Below are 19,808 nucleotides of genomic sequence, written 5' to 3'. Positions count from 1 at the left end.
ATCAACTTCTCCCTTCTATTTCAGTTCCTACATATGGTAACAAATGTCACTCCAGATGAGTAACTTGAGTGGTAAATTGACATCCAAATTAGATAAAAATCCAAAATAAAGTCCACACGCAAAACTTACCCAAATGATTTGTTAAACTACATATTCTTTATTCATGAGAGCTGGAGACAGAGAATGTTGCAGACGCTCAGATCTGCATCTCAAGGCAGGCCTCCGTTAGCTGGGGCTGTCTGCTGACCAGTGTGTCAGGAGAATGAGGAGGGTTTGGGATAAATGGAGGGGAATAGTAAAAATGGCTTCTCGGCTTACCCTTTTTAAATAAAAGTCCCAGCTCTGATGTCTATCTGTGGTGTTTCACTAGTTTTCCTTGCTTCTCAAGAGTTCTAGAAGAGTGATTGGAGGGGTGGGGGAGGAAGAAAGGTTTTATTTCTGTCTCTGCAGCCAGATCTATACTTTGAGGTCTTTGAGCTTTGAAATTGGTTGAGGGGACATCGTAATATTTTGTCAAGAACACTGTGTGATTCACAGACCTTCATCCTAGTCCCAGCTCTGTACTGACTAGCTGTATGGCCGCAAGAAATACACAACCTCTGTGAGCCTCAACTTCCTTATCTTTAAGTGGGTTGAACTAAATGCCCAATAAAGTCCCTAGGGTTCTGAGAATTACTTAGTAATCAGAAAAACCTACATCATGGAGTCACGCTTTCTGTTTTTTTCCAGTTTCTATTTTCAGTAGTTCCCTGATTTACTAATTTCTTCTATTTCCGAAGGGCCTCATTTGGCATTTCTTAAAAATATAATTATAGTATTAAAGCTATTTGATAAAAGCTATTTGGATCTAAAGCAAATTTGGTATTGTGATCCTAAATAGATTTTGAAAACTTGAGGCAGTGGAAAAAGTTTAAAATAATTCAAATATTTTCATTAAGCTCGACTTCCTAGGTATTCTAGAATTGACTCATTCATAGAGATACAGTTCCTTTGAGAGAACTTCTAAATTCTAATCTAATAAAAAACTTTTGACATTTTATATTTCACATGTTAAGTTTTTTTCAAATTATTGGTGATATGTTTTCCCCCCAAGGAGCAGTTTTCTCTTAAAAAATAACATGTTAATCTGTGCATTGAAACTGCTTTCATTTACAATTTTTTAAATTAGTTTTCTTTTTCAAGCTTTGAATAGCCCTTTATAGTTAAATACCAGTTTTTCAACTTTCTGTTTGTAGTTATTAACTATTCAATAAGCAATAAGACTTCCTTCTTGCTGAATAGTTTTTTGAAACCCCATTATTTATGTTCCTTTAAAACAAAAAAAAATATAGATAGCTTCAAAACACATTATAGAGTGGATTTCCCTTTTTGGACTTTCCTAAGAAAGATTGTGTTTTAAGCCAAATCAAATAAGAAGAAATTTAATTGGGATAAAGTTCCTATATGGGTTCCAAAAAAATCACCCATAGAAGTATAGGATGGGGAGGCTAACAGTATGAGGAAGAAAAGAGATCTGGCCTTTTTGTTGACTACCCGCTTTATATGAGTCAACAGTGACATTGAAGAGGTTTGGGGGTAGAGGTTAGGGGTTCAGGAACCCTGAGAATGCCAAGGCAGAGACGCCTGGAATGAATTCACATACTCAATCTGTCTTTCAATCAAGAGACAGTTTATTATAACACCAAGAGAAGCGGGTGAAGTCCTTTTGGGAAATTTATACCCTACTGGGGGTGAATCTAGAACTTATATAGAAAAAAAGGTCATGAGAAAGGAATGCCAGGGATGCTAATTAGGTAATCTAAGGGGTCCAGGTGTCTTTGAGAACTATAGATGGGAAAGTACTGGAAGTATATCAGACATTGAGGGAATTATCAGAGTCATGGACCTTGTGGAAGCACCAGAGACAGGATCCTTGGGCAGGCACCCTGGGAAAGTGTCCTTGGGTCAGTATTCCTGTCTCTGTCCTGATAGGGGAGTTACAGAGTCTCAGCAAGGGAAATTTTTCTCATGGAGAGAGGGGGTAGGACTGGGTTACTTTCAGAGACATTGCCTTAGAGCTTTTGGGGGTCCAGACCCTACCAGCCCATCAATGTCATAGTTTTTTTAAAAAAACTAATAAAATGTTGTACCACATTAAGTCTAGAACAGGGCAAGATTTGTTCTGTGAAGTTTGGATTCTGTCAAAGGGCCGCACTTGAGGACCTAAAGGGCCACAGGTTCCTCACCCCTGGTCTAGAACATGAGGTGTTTTTTCTGTACTCTGGAATATGGTGATCAGTACTGAATTCCATATTTTAGAGAACAGATATTAACAAACTAAAATATAACCAGGATAGTGAACGAACTGAAGACTGCTATGTAAGGAACAGTTGTAAGAAATAGAAATGTTTAGTCTAGATCAGTGGTTCTCAAAGTGTGATCCACAGTCCCCTGGGGGTCCCTGAGAACCTGTAAGTCCTGAAAAGCCCTAAGACCTTGTCTCCGAGAGGTTAATCAAACCTATTTTCGTAATAATACTAGTGTTATTTGCCTGCTAAAATACTTCCTCCTTTTCCATCTTTGTACACAGATAAGGCTGGATTTTCTTCATATATGTCAACCAAAGCAACATATCACAACATATTAGATGCAGAAGCAGAATAAGAAACTGGAGCTTGTCAACCAGGCATTAAAGAGATTTGCAGACATGTAAATCAGTACTGCTTTTCTCACTAAATAGATATTTTTCATAAATAGGTTATTTATATGAACATGTAATAGGTTTATTATTGTTTTTAATGAATTAATATTTTTTCAAAATTATCAGTTACAACTTCTAATGTAATAAATATCAATAACTATAATTGACATAAATGAACGCTTTTGTTTAAGAGTATAAAGGGGTCCCGAGACCAAAAAATTTGAGAACTGCTGATCTAGACACTATTTGGGAGAAGGACTTAAAAATCTGTTGTCACGTATTACAGTTCAGGTCCATCTGAGATAAACTCCCTAATGATCAGAACTATCTAAAAGTGGAATGAGCTGCCTGAGGAGGCACTGGTTTCTTCTTACTGGAGGTCTTTAAGTAGGGGCTGGGGGATCAATTGTCAGAGATGGAGAAGCTGTTCCCATTAAGATAAGGGTTGGGCTGGAGGCCCTTCCCAGCTCTGAGTTTTCTGTAATTCTGTGAAGTAGTGGTTTATTTGTGACTTAAAATGGCTAAGACTAAGGTATTGCTATAGACAAATCTTTAGGTAGATGTGAAAGGCAAATCTAGAAATGAAAGAATGTTACATATCTAGTGAAATGAAGAAAACTATCATTGTTAATGTTTGTTTATTGACAGAGATTCTTCCTATACCTAAACTGTAACTAAGGAGTTTTGGGAGCCACATTAAAACTTGTTAAAAACTTCATAAAAGCAATGAGTTACTATACTAAAACCTCCAAAAGGACTTAATTTACTCACTGGGAGTTGTTTATAACAGGATAATCAGCCTCATAATATAATGTCCCATAACTGTGCCAATTACACTGTTCCTATCCCTTTAGAGTTTATCTCTTAAGAAAATTCCAGATAAGTGTAGGCTTTTGATCTTTTACAAAATTAGATAAGGAAAGAAACTTGCTATAATGAGTAGAAAATCCAAATTAACCTTAATACAAGGGAGACCAGAGTCACCCTAGCGATTTCTATCAGTCCTGTGGAAATAAAAGGAGAAAGGGATTTTAATTGAGAAAATAATCTCCACATCCACAAACATTTCACAAACAACCAATAGAACTTTAGAGTGAATTATGTAATAAATATTGTAAAGTTAAGCATAAAACCAAAGAGTAAGCAAATTTATATAAGGCAACCCTTAAACTAGAAAACCAAGTCATAGCCAAGAATAAATAAATTGACATGATAAGCACCATTTCAGCAAAAAGAAACAGTCCTGTTAGAAAATTACTTCCCTCGATGAATGGAAACTAATGCTACTTTGTCAGTGCCAGGATAAACAGAAGCTAGTCTATCTTAGGTACTTACAAGCCTGCAAGGCAGAACATAAAGGTTCAGAATCACTTCCTGAACCACATTTTATTCTTCCTATTGGGATCTAGATTGTTTAAAATTAAATGAACCCTAAGAATGTTAGTAATCAGTTCCTATAGACTTTACAGAAGGAGAAACCAAACAGGTCACTGAATTTCTAGACACTTTAGATCTAATATTAATTCCTTAATAATTAGACTATGCTATAACCTCAGTCAATTAGCATTTGTTAAGCACCTACTATGTCCCAGCCACTGTTCAAAGTGCTAATAACCATGGTATCAGCAATCTATTAACTTCCTATCTTAATTATGCATAGTATTCTTTTTTCTTTTTTCTTATGTGTATGGGCTTTTTTAATACCTTAAAGTTAATAAAATTTAAAACCTTTTGTGAATTTAATGACTGTTAACTATTATTCTTCTAGGAACTCCATGGAGAGCAAATCAAACAAAAGATTTAAAGAAAGTTCTTAAGAACATCAACAAAGAAATCCCATTGGTGTTTGTCAGTGGAAACCATGACATTGGTAATGTTCCTACGTCAGAAGCTATAGATGAGTATTGCCGTACTTGGGGAGATGACTATTTCAGCTTCTGGGTTGGAGGAGTGCTTTTTCTTGTCCTGAATTCACAATTATATGTTGATTCCTCTAAGTGCCCCAACTTGAAACACGCCCAAGACCAATGGCTTGACACACAACTAGCAGTGGCGAAACAGAGGATGTGTAAGCATGCCATTGTGTTCCAGCACATCCCTCTTTTCCTCAAAACTGCTGATGAAGAAGATGATTATTTCAACATAAGTAAGCCAATACGCCAAGAATTAGTGGACAAGTTCACCGATGCAGGTTGGTATTTACTGTACATTTATAATTTTTTTCCTTATTTTCTTCATTTTATCTTATGAATGTTATTTCTACCTTTTAAAGAAATGAATGACCTAGGGTTTGAGGTAGTGAAGTACATAGCATTGATATCCATTTTTAAAAAATAATGTAAGGGGAGGAAGTATGGTGTCTAGATGGATGGAAATCTGTAATGCTTCAGAGGAAAAAAGTCATCAAGTAAAGAACACTGGGCTTGGAGTCAAAACAACCTAGACCTCAGCTTCTTCTTACTAAAAATGAAAGGAGTAGCTTAGAAGTCTTTAAGAGCCTTCCAGTTCTTTGATTCTCTTAGATCTAAGCAGTAAGGCAAATCCTCAAGGGAAGGCACGTAGAGCCCCCCTGGGACAATCACCAGCTTAGTTTCATCCTCTGAGAAAGTAGCTGTGATAGCTTTTATCATCTGTACAAAGAGCAAGTACAGTGCAGGAATATACCTTCCCATTTCCACAGATTGCATATGTTTATATAAGGAGGTTACCTGGATAGATGAGAGTTAAGAGTAAAACTTCTTTTTAGTATCTAAGAAACATTGAATAGTGACATTAATGGGGTGGTACAAAGAAGACATTTAATAGTTTTGCTTTGATGAGGTGGACTAAGTTCTTCCCAGCATATTATAATTAATAATACATTTGACCTGAACCCTAACCTTGTGAAAATGCAGTCAGACATGATCTGCAATATTTTTGTACCAGTCCCAGTTGAGTATTTGTTTGGTAGGGAATAGTGGGTTATACCTAGAGGGCTAGCCTTACAAAGAAATTTGGTAATAATAAAGTAAAGAGATTTCAATTGCAGAAGATTGTTCCCAACATTAAGAAAGTAATTATTACTAAAAACATCCTTCCCCCCCCCCCAAAAAAAAAACTCGATAGAACCCTTATAATCTTTGTTCATCAAGTATGGTAACATTTACTTGTGAAGAATAATAAGCACTTCTCTATTTGGGGAAATTTTCACATAAAGCAAGCATAATAGGAGACATTTTTCAACTGTAGCATGGTGATGTAGTTGAGCAGCTTCGATTAGGGTCGTTGAATTTTTACTCCATGCTTGAAGTAGTGCAGAAAACCAACTCAGTGACGAATGAAGTGTCAGGGTGGCATCAAAGCCCCTTTGTTTCATTTTCGTAGAGACTTTTGCAGTAGGAAATAATGTCAGCAAGAACATTTAATTTCGCTGAAATTATTTCTTTCCTATCAAATGTTCAACCATGTAAATGTCATCGGTGTGACTGGTATTTATTTGTTAGTGCAGTATTTACTTCTGTTCCTTATTCTCGGTTTCTGTGGATCAGAATATAGGACCAAATTTCCCTGCATACCTTTGTATGCATTCTTTGCATTCTTTGTAAGCATAAACCTAATACTTACTCTTAACTTAGGAGACTGAAATTTAGGTCTGAGAGTGGCTACCTTTTCCTGTATGTACACTTTCGTATCATGATGAATTTTTAATTACTCGGAAATTTCACCTTGGAGAATCTAGAAACAGAGGACATCCTTCAAACAGGTTCCACATTAACCCCTGATTCTGACTTTGTTAGTTCAACAGACTTCCCCTTTTAGTGACTTTCTAGCCAAAAGGAAAAGACAATTGTGGGAAAAAGGAGCTTAGGGTTTCATTTTGACACTATTGTGTCAATAAGTGAATAACATGTTTGGTTTAGAAATGTAATTAGATGGGCTATGATGATAGATGAGTAAACAATTCATAAAACTCCTTGGTTAATAGCAAATTAATTTGAACCCATTTTGGAAAACAGAGGGTCAAGTGATATTTTGTAAAAATTCATTAACTTAAAGACCATGATAAAAATTATAGGTGATGATGGCAGATTGTGTTTAATATTGCCTCAGGCTTTTTCTGAGTAGAATTTTTTTTCTAATACTATTTCGGTCTCATTTTTCTAGTTGTGCTGAAATTCCAGTACTCAAAAATATGTCAAAAATTCATCAGAATATTAGGATAGCTTTTAATTATGATAATTGTGTTGTGATAAAACATCCTTTTAAAGAACAAATCCCTCCCTAAACAACCATGGAGGCCATACCTAGATCCTTTATAGCTATTTTAATGAATAATTCTGAATCATTGTGTGGGATGAATAAATGATTTAATAAGGAATACCAATAATCTTCTCACATTGTTGTATAAAGTTTTTTTTTTAAAAAATGAGAGGAGGCCTGTGAAGAGGAGGAGGAAGAAGCATACAATAGGGCAACCGAAGAATACTGAGATGAGTTCTCTTAATCAGAAAGTGTGAGCTCTTCTTGTCTACAGGTTTCCTTAGTAACAGATGCATTTGGTCTCATGAAAAACCTTCGTATGTGTACAAAATGTTATCAATAGATAGTATAAATAAACAGTTATCATGGCAGGACAGATGAAATTGCACCAGTTACATTGTATTTTTTTGCCTTGGTCAGGAATAATCAATTTCATCATATCTACAGGTATGAAAATTAGTTTTCCCTTTAATTTACTGGATACCTGTTTTGAGTTCTAAGAAACAGACCATAGACAAGAAAGTCCCCGTTATACCTCTATTTTTCTTTAGCCATTGTATTTTTTCAACATGCAGTTAATATCCTGGGCAGTTAATATATATATCAATTTTTAAAAACTAAATCCAAAAAAAATTACTTTAGATTTTCAATGAACAGGTTCCCCAATGTCCTCTGTGCTTTTTCTCTTCTCAACATAGTACTTCAAGCTGTGTTTTAAAATGTCCTCCATGCTTTTTTCTCTTCTCAACATAGCACTTTGAAGCATGTTTCAAAATGCCCCAAGCAAATTTAATAGTTATTTAAAACTCCAATGAGTTGATTTTTTTTCCTGCTAGAAGTTAATAAGGCACTTCATTAAAAATGGAGATTTTTTTTCCCCCAGTATATTTACTTTCCTTTCTAAAACAGAAGTAGAAAGTGGTACAAGGGAGAATGTTGTGGCTTACTGTGCTGGTTTTAGAATCATCAAAATTTGGAACACAAAATGCATAGATTATAGGGTCTAAAAAGTCAGGCTTCATAGTCATCTTAAGCCCACAAAAGCATCGGCCCAGATCTGGTCACCAGCTCAGACTGGGGAAATATTCTCTGCTGACCTTCAGGTGGAAAACTTCATTACCTGTGGAAATGTTTCTTATGTCAAGCCCTGAAAGTCTTAAGAAATCATGTATAGTTTCATGCCAATTAATAGGGATGCTCAAAAACTACCATTAAAGCAGTTCCCAGAATATTTCAGAGAAGATCCACTTTCCCCCTTCCTTTAAAATATCCATTGTGACTTGTGGAAGCACCACTATCCAGTTGCATTGATATACCCTACCCTGTCTATATAGAAAAGGTTCTTAGCAAGATGTACTTAGTATTCATATTCTGTCTCTGAAGGAAAAACTCCTCTGGAATTCATTCATGTATGGCACTAAACTTATATTTTCAACCTGTACAACTTTGATTGATTTATTGGTAAACAAGCTTATATGCAAATTTTGTACTGTATCCCCTACATGATGTTCATTTTTAAGCTCCTCACCTAAAAGCAAAGTTGGCAACCATATGTTGTTGTCCTTAGTTTCAAATTCATTCCTTAAGAAAATATTTCAGTGACGTTTTACCAATCTTCAAATTAAAAAATGGGAAAAGAATAACAAACAGTCCTTTTGTTAACATTTTCACAATACAAAGACTCTAGGACTAAATCCACTTCAGTAATTTTAGCCTCTTGATTTCATTTTCCAAGTTTAGATCTCATTTTGATGTGGTTAGCTACATTTTTATGTTTCAATCAATTCTGTGTAAACATCATGTTTTAGTCATTTGATGTCTGTATTTCATTCACTCTAAACCTAGATAAAAGACCAACTGCAAAAGCTACATCTGGTGTGAAGTGATGAATTGCATTTCTCACGTTGGAGGTATCCTTAACAGTTGGGCTAATTAAACTTAAAATCATGTCCTTATGATAAATATTTATAAATTGAGAATCTGGTGCTTGTGAGTGTGTACTGTTACGTTTTGAAGTTAAACAGATAACTCTTCCATGGAAAATAAATCATTTTCTTTACTATTTTGTTGTTTCCTTTCCACCTACACTCCTCCCCTGAAAAATCCAGTGATTTTTGGAAAGTGACATCTTTGTTTCAAGTGTCGCAAATAGCAAAGGACATGAAAACACTGACCAGCCCTAACTAGATCAAGATTTAGTGAAATGAAAATACAAGAGTTATTGCTTTTAGTTTATATTAACAAGAATCAGTCTAATTTTGCAATTACTAGTTGTGTTCAGCACTGAAAATTCTACTTTCTGTAATATGAATAAATATTTTCATATGCTAGGCACAATTTTTTTTTCACTCACTAGAAATTAGTTGTAGCTATAAGGGGTAGTTTTCTCTTCATCATAAGAAGAGACTTGTTGATATCCTAATTTGTGAGGCAGCATGGGGCCTTGGAGAGAGCAGACTTCTGTGTCAAAATGACCTGGGTTCAATTCCTCCTTCTGATACATGTTGGCTCTATGACTCTGAGCAAATAACTTAACCTCTATGTTTCCTAGGAAACTAACTCTCTGATACTTTAAATTGCATTTTTTTTATCCTCAGTGCCTGGCAGAGTGCCTCATATACTCTCTGAAGTGTAATGCAAAAAAAAAGGATGACAACTTCTTTCACTATATGTGTATATGTGTGTGTGTGTGTGTATACTCTGTGCATATATGTATTCAACACATATAGAATTATATATATATACACACACAATAACATTCCAGTCCTTTGAACTGACTACAAATTACCCAAAAACAATCATTTTTGGTGAATAATTTACACTATTGTGTCCACTATTAATTTCACAGATGAGTCATGTATTTATAGTCAAATATTTTGTGGCTTTCTAGGTTTAGTGACTCTGAAACTTTATAACAGCAGCTCCCTCAGTGTCCTGGAAAGTGCAGTTTTGGGCCACATTAGTGTAGCCAAGAATGAATTTTCTTAGAACTGTAGTAATAGCTATCGATCATGCTAGCTATTTAGACAGCACCTACTAGTACCAGCCTGTGCAGACACTGTGCTAAGCTCTGGAGACACAAAGAAAGCTTTAAAAAAAAAATCCCAGCTCTCAAGTTGCTCATAGAATTCTTCTTAACTATTGCCAGGGTTCCAGATTGTAAATGTATGTATCACATTAGAATTTCATTCATAGAAATCAGAATTTTAGAGCCAGAAAGGACTTTATCTCTCAGAGGAGTAACAGATAGATTGTTTGATCAACAAATTTGATCGATATTCAGTAATTCAACTGTAGGATTCTTCTTTAGCTTGGATAATTGCTTCAACCCTCCACCTCATACTGCATGTATGAAATGCACTTTCCTATACATAAATGGTGCTACTGATCTGTCCAATAGAATATGCCCTTTGAGTTGTTTCCCTTACAGAGATAATAATGGATTTGTAGTAATCTACCCACACTCATGCTTTGTTTCCTTTGGGACCAATTGCATTCGTATCAAAAAAAGCTGGCTAGAGTTGAGAGACCATCTGTGACCATGGATCCGAATAAAAATTAGCTGGTTCAATCAATAATTGAGTCTGTGGCCATGTGCTCATTGGCATGGTACTGCAATCAGCTGGCTTGAAAGTGTGAGTCACAATTTGGTAGGACAGGATTCCTGGGTAGGTACTCTGGTGAACACTTATTACCTAATTTTAAAACATGTCATGCCGCTCATTTTTCAGTAGCAAAATTAATCATTCCTACTGTTAAGTAATATTAGAGCAAAGTTCTTAGAATAAAAATTCTTATATTTTAAGGAATAAATTCACATCTGGATTTGATGCCAGCCAATTTGACCATGTTTCATATTTTGCTATGGAGCTATATACATGATACACTTCAGATAAAAAGTAGAGTTTGCATGTAGCTGGGGTATATTTTGCTTATATTATTACTTCATCTCTTCACTAAACCCATACTTCAGTGACTCATCGTGATGTGGTGAGGAGGCGACCCTGGGTTCCCAAAGGCTATGCCAGAAAACAGAAACTCTGGCTTCTCCCATCAAGTTGGTAGGGCTTCAGGTGTAAGCCCAGCAGCATATTGTGCATCTGTCATAAGAGGCCCAGCTTAACTTGTACAGACAAGCATGGCACCAGAAAACTAGCCACTATAATAGCTAGCGTTCATATGCACCTATTATGTGCCAGGTACTGAAAAGATATTCACTCATCTCATCCTTGCAACAGCCCTGAGAGATAGACGTTATTATTACCGTGTTACAGTTGAGGAAACTGAGGCAAACAGATTTAGTGACTTGCCCAAGGTCACACAGCTAGGAAGTGGCTGAGGCCAGATTTGAAGTTGGGTCTTCCTCACTCCAGACCCAGCATTTGCTCTCCAGTGCTACCCTCACTGCCTAAGTAATGAACAGGAGGCTATGGCAAATCTTAAATGATTACTAAGAGAAAAGAAAATTCGGGGCAGCTAGGTGGTGCAGTGAATAGAGCGCCAGCCTTGGAGTCAGGAGGACCTGAATTCAAATTTGGCCTCAGACACTTAATAGCTACTCAAACCTGGGCAAGTCACTTAGCCCTGATTGCCTCCAAAAGAAAATGATTACTGGGGTAAAGAAAGATTAGAATCCCCATTAATGTAGTAGCAACACTCATGAAATCATAAATCTTTTGAAGTATTGTGTGACACCCTGGATTTTTTTTGACATATAATTTTCTATCATTAAACCATATTTGTATACATGTGAATTTATACTCGCAGCATATAGAATTCTTCTGCCCATCTGATAGGATTCTTATTTTCAAAGATATGCATAACCATCTGTCATCAATGAATACTCTTACACAAGTGTAATTTCAAAATGAGACAATAAATTTACTACTTTTAACTTTTAACTCAGTTCTTTTTTTAAAAAAACTCTGGCAGCCTATTTTTCTTTATGGCTTTGTCTGTACAGAGCCAACAGCACAAATGTTTTAGTCAAAAATCTTCCTTTGGCACCCATATACACAACAGCAGCAGTGACATTTCCAGGGGCATTAAAACACTTTTATGATGGGGCCCACCTGCCTCCTGTAATGACTGGGCCCACCTGCAGTTCAGTGGTTCCACAATTCTGGGCATCTGAGTAAGTTGTGGAAGGCTTACTGCTTAAGATTAATTATGGAAAGCTCAAAAACGTTCCCATTTAGGCACTGTAGTTAAACAACTACCAATTCTTTTCACAAAGAGCATCTCAGGAATCAGCCCGCTGTCTTTGGTATGTATGCAACTGGTTACAAGGGAGAAGAAACAGTTACAAGGTTACAAACAAACAGTATAGATGGATTGGATCAGTGCAAAGAAAAGTTTTCATAGAAGGAATTGATGGTTATAAATAATAGTATATCCCAGATCTATGCCATTTGGGTTGCAAGCATGGAAGTTTCATACACCAGAGGAAATGAAAACAGTGGTCAAACTTTTCCATGTTTTTGGTTTGCATTTTAAGTATATTTTTAGTGCATTTTCAGTGACAGTATTTTGCATGCCTTCATCACTAGAACCTCACTGACTATGCTGGGGAGGTGGGAGAAGGGGTTCACCTCATTTCCAAAATGTTGCATAGTTCTTTATGTGTGGTCACTGTGCTTTCTGTCCCCATCCAAGTAGTCCCTGTTTATTGGCAAAGACTTTACTATCAGAATACAGAAATTATAAACTGTATTTGGTCCACTTTTAGAAAGGTTGTCAATTTATGCTCCTGGCACACTGCCATCTGGTCTGTAGATTGGTCTTATTGCATGCACACCGTCTATAACAAGAAGAAAATCAATTTCATGAAAGATGGAAATGATGTCAAGGAGGTTACTAAACACTGTCATTTGCTGAATACTACAACTGTGAAGATTGCTATTGAATTCTGGCTTAAAGGGAAGAGAATCATGTAGAACTTTCCAAGTGGCATGTGAACTCCATCACCCTGTAGGAGCTTCATGAATTAAGTCTTAACATGGTTCAGAAACTGAAGATCACCTGTCATTGGTTAACCCTACAATGGCAGGCATGCCATTGTGATATCCCATCCTGGTTACCCAGGTATGAATTTAGTGAGAAGAAAAGCATCACATTCATGCCTTATTTTCAGAGAAATTGCTCAAAAGCATTTTATCCCTAGCTTGTAAGTCATTTTCTGACTACTTTTATAACAGCCACATGTAATTCTTTTCTTTACTAGAATTGCATTAAATTCTGAAGCTCTCTTTCCCTTAGAGAACATGAAAAGTAGGGGGAAAGATAGACAAGACATTATAAAATTGTAGCCACAGATGTTGTACTTCTTCTTGAAGCACTATGAACCTAACCTTCATTAATATGCTAAGAACTTTATTTTGTTAGATCCCTGTGTCAGGGATCATAACATGCCTCGCAAACCTTTTTGCCTTTCGTTTTGGGAGAGAAATATTCATAACTGTAAAATCATATTTACATGAAATTCTCTTCTAAGAAGTTCATAATATGCACCCCTTGAGTCTATATAGATTTCACTTCTGGAACAAGTAACTCATCTATGCTAAGCTATACCTTAGGAGTTGCCTCCAGTTTGATACTTTAGTACTTCCAAGAGACTAAGGAAAAAAGTCCTTACAGAAATATGTGTCACCTTGTGATTTCTTTGCCTAGTTATTAAGACCAATAGCAACTTGCTTAAAGAATTCACACTTTGGTAGCTTCGGAGCTCTTCTGTTAAAGAACATTTAGCCACTCAAAAATAACACATTATCCCCCAATAAACTCCATCTTTAACATTCTAAAGAACATTTCCTTTCTGTGGCCATATAGACTGCACCTTTCCAAACCTCCCTCAAGTATTTTTGGCCCTTAATTCAAATTTCCAGTTTGATACATGAACATTCCATCAGTCAAAACAATTTTTTTTAATGAGCCTCTTGTCTTGACAGCTGTGTTTAGTATAGAACTTGGAATCTGTGTATACCCTGTAATACAAATCTAGAAAATTGTAGATTTTGGACTATAACTGTAATGGGCTCCAAGCTATACTTTATATATAAGCCAACTATCTTCTTTTTGAAATGAAGATAAATTCTGAACTGTAAAAGATTTAATATCTAACAGTAGATAAAAGATATGAATACTTACTCAATCACTTTTATGGCAGCTAGAAGCATATATACTGATTTTAGTGTAATAAAATATGCTTTCTACTTAACCTCCTCCTTTCACGTTCCGTAACAGGTTTGAATGACCAAAGCATCAGGAATAAATTAAAAATACAAATAGGTTTTGCCTAACTTAACTTGTAGCATTGGAATAAGTTAAGCCTGCAAATTACAGGAGCGTAATTAAGCAGTAAGGCAGCATAAAGGCATAGATGTTACGGCATAATCACACTCCTGAGGATGTTGATGCATGAGTAGGGCAAGGTGCTACTGTTGTGCCAGAGTGTAATTATTTCATAAGAATGCTATCCTTTTCCCTGGAGTTTGAGAACTAGTGGACTCACAAGGAATGAGAAGACAGAATTTTCTTCTAAAAGTGGAATGAGGTATTTTTGAAGGTTTAAATATTATTGTATAAACAGGAGCTTTTCACCTCAGTAGTAACTTAAAAATGAATGCACTCCTTCAGGGTGTGCATTGTACTGATGGTATCTCACAAACGGAACTCTTTCCCCCCCCCCCAACCCTTCATTTCTAGGTATTTTTCCAGGTAGTATAATTTCCACTTCTAATTAACTGAAAATAACTAAATATTCTCTTTTCTATTTCTGCTTCATGAAGAATTTGTGGCTTCCTTTTTTTCCCCATTCCCTGAAACTGAAATTGAGTAAAGCATTAAAAAAATACTTAAATAATAATATTTTTCATCATTACTACTTGGCATAGGAAAGATTAATATGGAAGTTCTTAGGCAAGAAACTTGCAAAGTTATCAGCACAAAAAGAGAAAATCTCCAAGGTTATAAAGTGTGCCAATTAAGAATCTGTGCTCTGGAATGACCCCAGGTGAAACCTTATTTCAACAACTGCTTGATTTTCTTCTGAAAAAGAGAAAAATACAAGAAATGAGAGCAGAGACTGTGATGCCTTTAGGCAGTTTGAATGTTTAGTGTCACATAGACCAAACATCTGGACAAATGACTGAATTCACTAACAAAGGGTATGAATGTTAAGATTTCCTGCAGTGACAGTTCAGGAAAAATCTGTTCCCATCAAAATGATGTACTCTTTTCATATGAACAGGGAAGCTTTATGTGCCTTCTCTGCTCAGATTTTTCAAAAAGCAGTGACTCAGTTGTTGAAATGAGGTTATGTTTCATCAAATGTTGTTCAGCAACCTAGGTGTTTGGCTGGTATACTTTATAACCCAAGAAATTTTTGTTTTAATACTATTGAAACACAAGTACTAGGTTCCCCTCACTGGAGAATGGTGCTATAAATAACTCACTATAGAGTAAACATTTTCTCCCAGGGAATGATCTCCTTTGAAATGCTTTTGGTACAGTGGGAAATTGTGTTAACTTTTTTAGGCCAGTAGGAAATTTAAGTGTATTCCTGCTCCAGTATACTTCCTGGTCGCTTTGGACCTAAAATAGTCCCAAAGTATTTGACTTCCTGGGTCTAAATGCTTTTGTTCAAATACTTCATAATTCAGAGAGCTACGACACGTAGCATGGCCTTGCTACCACCAAGTAGGCCACTTCCCACAGTTACTGTGGCCAAAAAAGTTTATCATCTTGGGGCCAGCCTGCTGATGACTCTCACAGACAGAACTCAGGCTTTTCCTTGGAGACATACTCTCCAGCAATTGGCCTGCACACCTAGCCTTTCCATTGTAGTAGGACCTGTCAGGGCTTGTGGCATTATAGCCATTGAGAATTCAGGGTTAACTTCAATGATTTGATGAGCCAGCAGAGTAGCACCTTGGTTTTCAAAATAATCATAAAGTTCTAGATTTCATGCATTTGGCATTTTCAATATTTCAGACAGCAGCTGTCAACTAGCTAAAGCTCCATTTAAATTTAAAAAAACCATTTGTTGTCTCATATGTTAATGGAAGAGAGGAAAATGTGCAAGGAGAGGGAAGGTTATTCGTAAATTCTAGACTTAGCTGAGTTAATTCCATATTGTCTTAGATGACTCATGCTTCCTTTACTATCCTAAGCCCTTGAGGAATCAAAGGGTAGAGATTTATACATGTAAATCACCTTTGCTTGTGAGACATATTTTCCCCCCAGTAATGTAAATAACAATGTTCTAAGCCATCCAGCCCTACTCTAGCCCCACTGTTGTCTGACAATGCTATTTTAAGCTGATTCTGCACTAGTCCAAGGTACTCAATTAAAGATTTTTATTGAGGAATCCCAGACAAGCCTGTTTGTTTCTGGAGCTTTGATATTGGTGAAGTGCCAAAGAGCGCAGTTTCTTCTGTACTTTGCCTTTTCGCTACTTATCAAGGTTATGCTTCTTGTCCCTTGAACACTAGTGGACAAAGCACGTTGTTGTTCCCTAGCTTTTGCTTGCCCTTGGAATGATGACTGAATATTCAGAAGTGTCCACTGATGTGTCATTTTCTCCTATTTTTCTGACTTCTTGATGAAGAACAATGCTTTCCCATTGTTCTCATGTTCACACTTTAAAGCAAAATTGATTTAGAGATCAGTTTTTTCAGTGAGCTTTGTTAGGAAAGCATACCGCAACACAGCTCACTGGAGAAAAAAATCAGCTACGCCATGCCATAATACCTACCTATTACTTCATTTGCGTCATTTCAGAAATTAGTCCAGTGAAAAATTCAGTCAAATCAGTGCCTCAATATCACTTAAGTAAACAGTCAGTTGACAGAATTGCTCCATTTTCAACTGTTATCATTGAGACATAGCCATAGATAAAGATAGGGGATAGTGTCATAGCACCTAACAGGATTATTAAACAAATGGTAGGTACTCAATAAATATTTTTTAATGGAGTGAATGAAAATAGATCTTAGATTCAGTCAAGCTTGTTTCCATACTTAGGCATCATCCGGATGATTCTAGATATACCCCCACTAAACAGAGCTTTTTAGGGTTTATGTCTCCTGATTCTACCATTGATTTACATTTTTATGAATCCAGGATCCCAAAGAGCTTTTGTTGATGCAGATTGTATATTGATATTGCCACATTAGAAATTAAAACTGATAATTTTTAAAATTATTGATTCATTTAAAATAACAGTAATAAACCCATCACATGTTGTAGGGAGTTAGTGCCGACCCCGGGGCTGCTCAGACCCTAGCGCTTGGCCTGTTTCCTGGGTAAAACCAGACAGGCTTAGTAGGAGTTGGAACGGTAGGCACCCGGAGGAAAGACTTCCATCCCTAGCAGCCCCCCTAACAGCACCCCTCTTGCTCTGATAACCATCCTTTCTCATGCAGGCAGAGTCCATCCACCTAGGACTCACAAGCCCAGTAGGAGGAACACAGCTGGCCACTATCTAATGCTCTTGAACCAGTGCCTAACACAAACATGCTTTAATTTATGGGAACTTCTTAGATACTTTACAAGGGCATCCTGCCCCGTGCCTCACATAGCTCATACAGTTCTGATAATCAGTTTGTATCCTGCCTGAGCCTTCCCAGGCCTCTTTAGATACTGTAGAACAGCACTCCCCTCCTGTTCCCAGCCTTCCCTGTCACTGTAGAATAGCACTCCCCTCCTGTTCCCATACTCCTATGGAAACCACCTTACCACAGCCCTAGTTTTCCCATACACTTGTAGGCAGCATAGTTTACAATAATCCAGATTCTTCCCACCAGATATCGCTACTAATCTAAGTGCAACAATACATTACTGAAGCACATCTCTTTTCCCATGCTTTCATCCCCTTGAATACCTGCTTCTGCTTATGTAGTGCAAAAACCTATAAATATGGATAATGGCTTCCAATAAATCGGAGTTATAACCATCATTGCTCCCGCCTCATCATTGCGTACTGAGATAGGGCAACTTGCTGGTCAAGACCCTAGCAACATGTTAACATAAATGCTAAACTAAATAATAATAAACCCATTAGGTGTTAACATACTAACCTGTTCTAATCTATAAATATAATCATTTTAATGAAAAATAACCATTTTACAAAACAAAAAAACATCAGTGTGAAGAGTGGCATTGTTTTGCATATTTTTTGCAAATTTCTTTAATGCTTGTCTTAATAGAATAAAGCTGGATTCTCATATCTGTTTCTGCATGTATTTAATGTGTCGTGATGGATGTTTTGGTTGAAGTATCTCAAGAAAATCCAGCCATATATAGTTATGTAGTTGGAAAAGGGACAAGTGTTTTAATAGGCAAATAATTTCTTAGTTATGAGAATAGTTTTGACTCTCAACCCCCCGAAAGTATTTCAAGTACTAAGGGTCTCCAGGCCATATTTTGAGAATTGCTGCTCTTAACATATCTTCCTCTGTCTCCTTTACCTGGTCCATTTATTCCTTTTGTCCCCTTTGTGTGGATGTTTACCAGAGATTTCCTGGCACTCTTTTTTCTACTCCTGTGCGGCTATCCCACTGGCATATCAAATTCAACATTCTCAAAACCAAGCTAATTTTCCTCCTCAAATCTTCTCTTCCTTTTGATTCCACTTTTTCTAACCATTCATTACAGCCTGTCATATTTATGACCTTCAGGTCTCTTACTAGACCAGGTGGGTGACCAGGTGAGCAGTGGTATGAATATTGAAAAGAACATTGGCTCTAGTCTGAAGATCTGGGTTCAGGACCTTGACATTTTTTACAAAGTTCTGGTCCTCCAGGAACCAGAAGTGTACTGAGGCAGGATACAACTATAAACAAGCTGCTTCACCACTCTGAAGCTCTGTTTCTTCCTCTACAAAATGAGGGGTTAGATCAGATAATTTCCAAGATCCCATCCAATTCTGAAAATATATGGCTGTGGACTACAGCAGATTGGTTTAGTTATTTAGAGCATAATATTAAAGAGGGTACCGATTAGCTTCCTACCGAGAAATTTGTTTCCATAATCTCAGACTAACATCTCAAGTACCAACCCCTGAGTCTAGACAAGAATATACTGAAGACTTGGTCCTAGCAATCACTAGTACCAGAAAATTTATTTAAAGAAATCCTGCTGATACTACTAAAAAGCAGCAATTTCAACTGCTGGAGCCTTTTGGAGTGTAGACAGTTGCCTCTTCTCCACCTCATATCCAGCCAGTTACTGAATCCTTCTAGTTTCACCTTTAAAACATTCCTCACCTCTATTCCCTACTTTGTATTCCCACCCCCAGCCCCCTAACACAGACGTTTATTGCCACCCATCTTAACTGTCATACCAGGCTTCAAAACCAAATTATCTTGCCTCCATTTTTATGCCACTGCCAGAGTAAAATCTTCCTCCAGCATGAATCAGGTCATATCACGCCTTTGCTCAGAAATCTTCAGTGGCTTTCTTATTGCTCGTTTGAATGAAGTTACTACTTCTCTGCCTGGTGTTCATGGCCCTCAAAAATCTGGCACCATTCTGCCCTTATTCCATATCAAAGTAGAGTCCTCTCTGACCCCTAAACATATTATTTGCTCTTCCCATCCTGAGGCCCTTGTTTATTTTGTTCCCTATGTATCAGTTCCTCATTCCCCCTCATTGGCTATGAAATCCCTACCCAAGCCTTTCCAGATCCAACCCTACCCTACTAGTAAGAATCTTCCCCTTAGAGATCACATAGTACTAAGCTTTTTACTTCTCTTATCTATTTATCATGTACCAATTGATGTGCTTTCTAGTTATCTATGTTTGTATTCTATCCCTCTATAAGACTATAATCTCTGTGAGGGTAGGGAGTGCATCTTATCTAGATTTTGAATCTTCCATAGCCACCAGC

At 36.8% G+C, this 19,808-nt stretch overlaps 1 protein-coding gene across 3 annotated transcripts in view; it reads left to right on the top strand.

Annotated features, from left to right (window-relative positions):
- CPPED1 (calcineurin like phosphoesterase domain containing 1) overlaps positions 1 to 19,808 on the top strand; it is a 113,600-nt gene that overhangs the window by 70,482 nt on the left and 23,310 nt on the right. For all 3 annotated transcript variants that reach the window (XR_005009158.1, XM_036739344.1, XM_036739345.1), the window contains exon 3: positions 4,449 to 4,871. Coding sequence is in view for 2 of the 3 variants with exons in the window: in XM_036739344.1 (XP_036595239.1) it covers positions 4,449 to 4,871 (423 nt within the window). In the remaining variant the exon portion in view is untranslated. The remainder of the gene's footprint in view (positions 1 to 4,448; positions 4,872 to 19,808) is intronic.

The sequence above is a fragment of the Trichosurus vulpecula genome, chromosome 9 (genome assembly GCF_011100635.1).
Source record: "Trichosurus vulpecula isolate mTriVul1 chromosome 9, mTriVul1.pri, whole genome shotgun sequence".
NCBI lineage: Eukaryota > Metazoa > Chordata > Mammalia > Diprotodontia > Phalangeridae > Trichosurus > Trichosurus vulpecula.
This window is presented reverse-complemented; position numbering and strand designations above follow the sequence as displayed.